This window comes from Gracilinanus agilis, chromosome 4, assembly GCF_016433145.1.
Source record: "Gracilinanus agilis isolate LMUSP501 chromosome 4, AgileGrace, whole genome shotgun sequence".
Taxonomy (NCBI): domain Eukaryota; kingdom Metazoa; phylum Chordata; class Mammalia; order Didelphimorphia; family Didelphidae; genus Gracilinanus; species Gracilinanus agilis.
Genome location: NC_058133.1, coordinates 376,573,666 through 376,581,681, shown reverse-complemented (window position 1 = coordinate 376,581,681; position 8,016 = coordinate 376,573,666). Strand labels below are relative to the sequence as shown.

The window sequence follows — 8,016 nt, the reverse complement described above, 5'->3', positions numbered from 1 at the left end:
GATCGTGTCACTTTCAATTTTACTCGGTATTTTCTTGCCAAGCTCACTGATTTATGTTGGACTTAATAGCAGTGAAATGTAGTCAGTGTTGTGTGAGGTAATAGGAAAAATAGGGGTTATAAGGAATACTTTATAGGTATAGGGGAAAAGTGAAATAGCGTGAAAGCAAAAATGTTTGCTTAAAATTTACATTTTTAAAGTATGTTGGTATTGAAGAAGTTATTTATCAGCTAAATAAGCAAGTTAGGACTGCCTTCTAATAATACATGATGACTTGCTTCAAAAACACCCCCTAGTAAGAAATTTATTATTCTGTAATTCTTTAAAATATGTTACATGGACATTTTTTTGATACCTGGTATCTACCTGTATTTTTCATGATTCCAAGAAATGTGGTTTATCACCCATAGGAAATGTTTTGGATTATATAATATGCAAATTTTAATTGGTAGTGCCCAAGTAATACATTTTAATTTCCCAAAGTTGGAAGATTTTTATAGGCAGGTACAGTTTTACTAGTTTTGTTAACTAACCTCCTTAGAGTCAGTGTCATAGAGTGAGCATTCAGTAATACCACACCCCCCCCAACCAAGAAATCCATTTTTAAAAAAAAATGTACGTTATATATAGAAAAACTTATATTAACTTTTCAAAAAGTGAATTTTGAGTTTATAAAATTAATAATCATGGCTTAGAGTCACATTATAGGAAGGATTGTGGAAGTCAGCTAAAGGAAAAGATGAAGTAGAATTTTGACCTGGGGAAGAAATTTTAGAGCTGGAATAAGACCTTAAGTGATTACAACCATCTCATGTTCCAGATGAGGAAATAGACCCAGAGATGTGAGGTCATTGTCAGTTTTAGAACTAGGTTTCCTGACTAGTTAAGTGCATTTGCCATTACACTGACATGGCACCAAAATTTCTTCCACAAAATGTATTGTTCATAGTATGTGTTGTACCTGATCTGTTTTGGATTACTCCGTGTAATTCTTGCAGCTGGTGGCTGGCATGTCTATAGTTAATGACTGAATTATTTTGACTCAATGCTAAGGAATGAAACCTGGCTTAAAGTTTGTTATGCAGTTTGAAAGATGTTATTAAATGCTTTTGTATTTGCTGCTATGTAATTGAAATACATAGGCTTTATTTAAAGATATTTCCATCTTGAATTGAGCACTCTGATTATGAACCTAGAAACTTAAGCACTTGTTTTTGTATGCTTGTAACTATTTGATCTTTATAAACTGTGTGACTTTAAATGGTTATAAATGCAGGCGGAGTATAATAAAGAAATAATTGTCATTCTCCAACCTTATATTAGGAGATTCTAATTCTCTTGTTACTATTTAGACTTCAGTATCTGTATGTTACTTATTAATAAACGTAAATTCATATATGAGTTTTGTGGGCTTTGTAAAGTTTTGGTCAGAGAGCTTTAAGCAGCTCAATCTTAAGAATATTTGCTAATCATCTTTTTCATTACATTACTCAAAGTTAACTTAAAATAGATCATCACATATACCTAACTCCATTCAATGTGCTGGAAAAAATTAGTATCAAATGTTAATTATATGATATAGTTGTTACTTAGGTGTCCCAAGCCCATAGAGTCATTTTAGGTTTTAATCCATATTTAAAAGAATTTGGAATTTGGAAGAAAGAAGGAATAATTGGAAATACTTTGGGCTCTTTGTGGACACATCTTATAAAACTGTCAGCTTATATTCCCTATTAGTTCATCTCTTGCCCTTGGGGTTAGCCTTCTGGCTTGGAATTTGCTCTTACAAGTGGCTTCTTATTTCTCGTGCCTCAGAAATACACCAGGGGACTTAAGCCTCCTCTCAAACTAACTTCACAGTCCCTCATTTTTACTGTTATTTCTCTCTTCTATTTGTTACGCCCAGGGATGGTCACACTTTTGATGTTGGCATCTCCTATAGATGTCATACACTCTCAAATCACTCGCAGGTTGTCACCTTTCATCAGACCCTCTTCTAAAACTTCTCACCAGGACATCAATTTCTTAGCACTCTTAAAACTTGGCACTGCTTTCACCACACTTTCCTACTTTACCGCAGTGAAATCAAACTGGCTCCTGTGCAGCTACTTCACTCTCTTCTATTCCTTACTTCCTACTGCATGAAATACAATTGAACCAAGTTCATTTTGAATTCATCAGCTGGTCCTCCTGTCAGCCAGATCCTTTTACTCCTTAAATGGTTTTCCCTGTCCCTCTCCCACAACTGTTCTAAATGCCTCTAAGCATCCCCATCCCACCTCAGTCTTAGCCGATGACCAGGAGAGAGACCATTTTCTCTTGTTCTGTTGCCAGTTATCTTGGTAGTTCTCATTCTCTTACCAGGGTCTTCTAAAGGAGGGCCAAACTTAAGCATATATCTTGGTACTAGCCTTCTCCAGAAAATTGCTCCTAACTCCCCTTACCTTGATTTCATTTCCTCTTACTTAGTGCTTTGTCACCTAGCTTCCAGCCTCATCACTCACTTTTAACCTCTCTCCAGTTATCACAGATCTCTTAATGCTACATGCAATGACCATCCTGTCTGGGTACTCTTTAACAAATGAGATGACGGCAGATGCTTAAAGAACATTATAAATGCTGGGTAGCTGTTACCTCTCTTCTACTTGTGCGGTATACCTTCAAGGCTTTGTCCTGGGCCATATTCTATTTGTGACCTCGTGTCAGAGTCACTCCTTCCATTCAATATTTTTCAAAATACTTTTAATTATACCTTTATAATATTATAAGGGTAAGGCCCTTATCACCACATACATGGACTTTTGCAAGATCCTTTTGTTTAGTTTCCCTGCCTCATCTTTTCCCACTCCAATCCATCTTCTGAGTTATCAAATTCATTTTTCCAAAGCTAAGGTCTTAACATGTTACTCTCCTATTTAATAAACTCCAGTCATTCTCTGTTGTCTCCAAACTTAAATATAAAATCATTTTGTTTATTTAAAAAAAAACATCTCATGGATTTCATTGTCACTGGTATGCAGATGATTGCCATTATCTACAAATCCAGCCCATGCCTTCCCTGTCTTGCAAATGCACAGCTTGGATCTCAAAATCAAACTCAAATTTTCCCTCAAACCTCATAATCCACTTTTGAAATTTTAGCATTTTTGTTAAAGTGCTCCTCTTCCAGCCATGCAGGTTCACCACCTCAGCATTGGCTTTAGTTTCTTCACTTAGCCATATGGTCGCTACATCTCTTCTGCCTTTACCGTCATTTGCCACGATACCTTTTTTCTGAACTAGTGCCATAGCCTCATCTGTCACTGTGCCTATCCTGTCCCATCGAGTCTCCACCCTCCAGTCTCTCCTCTATATCTGCCAATAAAAGTTTACAAAGTTTAGACCCAACCCATCTCACTGCCCCATAGTCAAGAAAATTCAATAGATTGCTATTGCTTCCAAGATCCTGTTTAACAGCATGAGACACTTTCCCACCCTCGTGTTATTCATCTTTCTGTATTTACCGTTTAACCCATCATTTCTGCACCATTAGGCTGTCACTTAAGCCTGGAACACGTTCCCCTCACTTTGTGATACAACACTGGGCCTGCAGTCAGGAAGGCCCGAGTTCAAATTCAGCCCCAGACATTTAGCTATGTGATGATCCAGGGCAAGTCACAAACTGCTTCAGTTTCTTTAATTGTCAAATAGGGATAACAATTTACCTCGTAGGATGATTGTGAGGATCAAATGAGATATTTGTAAAGTGCTTAGCAAAGTAAATGGTTAAATATTCATTCCCTCAACCTTACCTCATGTTAAAATTTTAAGCAACACCTTCCATAGGAGCCTTTCATGATCCCTGTCCTCATCTTAAATTTACTTTTTAATTTATTTTATATACATTTAATTGGCACATGGCAGGGGCTTAATAAATGCTTGTTGGTTGACAAACATTTAGGTTCTAGAACCCAGCTCAACCTTATTTTCTTTTTTAACCTTACCTTGGATCTCAATTTTATTCTTAGGAAGGAATTTCTTTAGGATCACAATCATACAAATCTGGGCTGTCAAGGATCCTTCCACAATCAGAAAAATATTTTTCTGAGTGTTAGGAGAAAAAGTCCCTCCATTATGGATCCACATATGAGCAATGCAACGAAGTTCTGCACCTCATTTGAGGTAGAGAGACTTGGGAGTGCAGGCTCTTTTGGGGCTTTGCTTTTATGCGAATCTCTGGCTCCCTTGACTGAAAGAATCCTTTTCTTTTTCCTCTCTTTTTGGTTATTATTAAAATCCTAAATCTTTTTAAATACTAGGAATATTTATTCATTTTTACTCTTACAATTTCTAACAGGTCTCAGGTTCTGGGTTTACACTAAGCAGTGATGGCAGCAGGGAATGCTCACATGCTAAGATGAAAGTCTAAAACTTTTATTGGGCAAAGGATTTTGCCATTTCTATAAGTCAGGACTTTGGTCTGATAGGGGAAAGACATATACAATTTTTTAAAAGTTCAAGTAGAGATAATTTTTTAGAATCTACTAGTGTCACAGTTAGCTTTCTTTATAGAAATCATACACAAAAAGACAAAAGAGCAGAAATGAGACCTCAATAGCCACTGTATTTATTTTGACTTGAGTACGGCTAAAAGAGAAGGAAAAATGAAACCCCAAACACAAGCAAACTGAAAAACCTTTTTATTTGACATTCCAGTCCAACTCAGTGGGCAGAAATGCTCTCCCCCTTCCTAAACGAGACTGGGAAGGTTTTAGGGGCAGGAGAAAATCATGCCCACTTCACTATTCTTGTATGGTGCAGAGGAATACAGCTCAGAACCAAGGGAGACCAATGAAATTTGACTAGATCCAGGCACTTTATGTTCCCAGTTTTGAAAAGCCAAGTGTAAAAATCTTAATAAAAGTTAACTGCAACAGAGAAAGCATTCAGAATACCTCATCAGCACTAGGGAGTTACACTCAACGCAATCAGATAGCATCAAACAAGTAAAACAAATTACAACAAATGAACAAATTAAGGTTTAATTAGATCAGGGTAATGGGCATAAAAATACATAAAAACAAAAATCAACAAATTCCACTGCAATTGGGGAAAGAATGGCCATTTGAATCCAAATTAAGGATCTGCCAATAGTATTCGGAAGTCTTATAGAACTACACAGCTGAGTTACATCTGAAAGCTTTGCAAGAGTGATCAGCGTGTGGTTACAGACTGGGTGGGGAAAGGAAAGGCGCTTTAGATTCCACAGTGTCTGAATACACAAAACAAAGCCATTTACAAAACAAAAGAGTACCAAATGATACTTTAAATAAATAGTTCATCATTTTGATGAATATATACAGAGTCCACCTTCTTGGGGATTCAGTTGTCTAAGAGTGGCATGTCACTGTCCAGTGGTGCCGGGGCAAGTTCACATAAATAGAAGAGCGTCGCCTCGCTAGCTTCAGCTTCAGTCAATGGTTCCAGTCGAACAAGCTTACTTTGAGTTGGTTCAGGGTCCAGGCTACTGTCCAGAAGCTCTTCATCCCCGAGGGGTTTGTTTGAAGAAGACTCAGCTTCCGATGTAGTGTTCCCATTTTCCACAGTGGAGGATGGGTTCCCATCAAGGAATGCAAGGAGGGGAAAAGCTGTGTACTGGATGAGCTGCTTATCTAAAAGGAACAGAATATTCTCAGATTGATTAATAATAAAACCAATGGGAAAACCAAGTCATGGTTAATATTGTTTTCTCCCAGGTTATCCCTCTGTTCATAGAGCCCCACTCCAGTCTATCTTCTATTCAATTGTCAAAGCAATACTTCTAAAACACACCTCCCTTTTCCCCATTCAATAAATTCTGGGGGCTCCCTACCACACCTGTAATTCCAGTTTTTACAGACCAGAGTCCACAGAGACTACAGCTCCTATAACCAAGATTAAAAATTAATATCCAATACTCCAAGTATTATATTTTAATAAGATTTATTAATAATCACTTGAAGTAGATGAAAGTAAAAAACTTGTCAGTAAAGAGGAGCTGCCCAGTCACAAGCAGGAGAGAGAATGAGCAAAGAGGATGGAGTTACAGAAATTTATCTTCAAAATGTAAGGATGCAACATGAGGAAGAAAGGAAAAGGATTCTGAGAGATGAAGTTCAGGGGTACAAGATTCTAATTACGCATAACTATTTTAAGAGGGAAAAGAGTCTAAGGAAAGAGGCAATTAACTGTCTTTTATATCAGGTATAAAGAAAGGACTAAAAGGATTTCTCACCCTCTGAGACTGAGGGGATTCATTATCTTTGAGAAAGGCAGAAAAAATATTTCCTGAGAGAATGTGCTATCCTGAAGAGAACTGAAGGATGGGGCTCTTTCCGAGTTATAGAGGATGGTTAAATGGACCACTGTGGTGATCCCCCAAAGCCCCCCAAACCCTGACTTCATCCCAACTTCTCCATTACTATCAGGGGTACCTGGCTCTCAACCAAGTTGTCCCCCTCAACTTCTCACCCTCCATATTCAACCAGCTGACAAGTCCTGCCATTTCTTCCTTTGTATTTTCTCTCATTTATATTCCCTTCTCTTCTGACACTGCCACCACTTCATCAGCTCATGTTCGGACTACTATAATAGTTTGTTGATTGATTTTCCTGCCTTGAATCTCTCCCCATTCCAATCTATCTTCCAGTCAACTGTCAAAGCAATACTTTAAAAAACAAATCAGTCCATGTCACACCTCCCTTCCCCGCCATTCAATAAATTCTGGTGGCTCCCTGTCACTCTAGGAACAAACGCATAAGATATAATTTGGCTTTTAAAACCCTTCATAACGTGGCCCCTTCCTACCTCTCCAATCTTATACAGTAACTCCTCCTGCCCCATCTATGCATTCTCCCACCCAGTGACAAAAGCCTCTTTGCAGCTCCTCAAATAAGATACTACATCTCCAGATGCCTTGCTTTTCACTCCCTGTCCACATTCCTGGAATTCTCTCCCTCATCTCTGCTCCTAGATTCCTTGTTCCTTCTAGTCTCAGTCCAAGTCCCATCTTCTAAAAAGAAGCCTTTACTGATCGGAACTCTATTGATTTTCTCCCATTTATCTGTATCTATCTTGTTTGTACATAGGAGTCTGTATGTTGTAAGCTCCTTACAAGCAGGGATGGTCTTTTGCTTTTCTTTATATATTCCTATTTTTTAGCATAGTGTGGGGTACACAGTGAGCTGTTTAATAACTCCTCTCCATGTAATCTAACTTCATATTATTTCCTATGCATGTAATACCCTTCTCTAACCCTCAAGCTTGAACTATTCAAATCCTAACAATCCTTTAAATCAGAGTGTACAAAATGGACCCCTGACACTCCAGATTGCTGTCTGAATCACATTAAAATGTAATTGGAAAATATTTAACAAAATAAGTAAAAATAAACTGGAAATCAGATGTTAATATATAGGTTTTTTTTTTTTTGTTTTGTTTTGTTTTAAACCCTTGTACTTCGGTGTATTGTCTCATAGGTAGAAGAGTGGTAAGGGTGGGCAATAGGGGTCAAGTGACCTGCCCAGGGTCACACAGCTGGGAAGTGGCTGAGGCCGGGTTTGAGTTAATATATAGTTTTGAGAGTCAATATGTACAGTCAGAAAAACTTACATACAAGTCAGTGGCTCCTATTTCTATTTGAGTTTAAATATGTGGTCAGTTTTTATAAAGGTACCATATACTACTCAGAAAAAGGATTCTTCCTTTCTATTCCTATATAGTTCTGTCCAGATAACTATTTTATCTAGCTTATCTAAGATTTATTTATCTACTTGTCTTATTTATTTTTTGGTTAGATTTATCTAGTTCTGAGTGGGAAAGAGGTTAAGTCCCCCAACTATTATAGTCTCATCTATTTCCACCATCACTCTTTTAGCTTTTCCTTTAAAAATATATATGTTATAGCTTTTGGTGCATAAAAGTTTAGTACTGATAATGGCTCATTATCTATGGTACTTTTTAACATAATGTAGTTTCCTTGTTTCTCTTTTAATTAAA

The 8,016-nt window shown here is 37.3% G+C and overlaps 1 protein-coding gene across 1 annotated transcript in view; it reads right to left on the bottom strand.

Annotated features, from left to right (window-relative positions):
- Positions 1-4,583: 4,583 nt before the first annotated feature.
- The window catches only part of HSF2 (heat shock transcription factor 2), a 50,712-nt gene continuing 47,279 nt past the window's right edge, over positions 4,584-8,016 (bottom strand). The window contains exon 14 of the mRNA XM_044675420.1: positions 4,584-5,651. Coding sequence (XP_044531355.1) covers positions 5,362-5,651 — 290 coding nt within the window. The 3' untranslated portion in view covers positions 4,584-5,361. The remainder of the gene's footprint in view (positions 5,652-8,016) is intronic.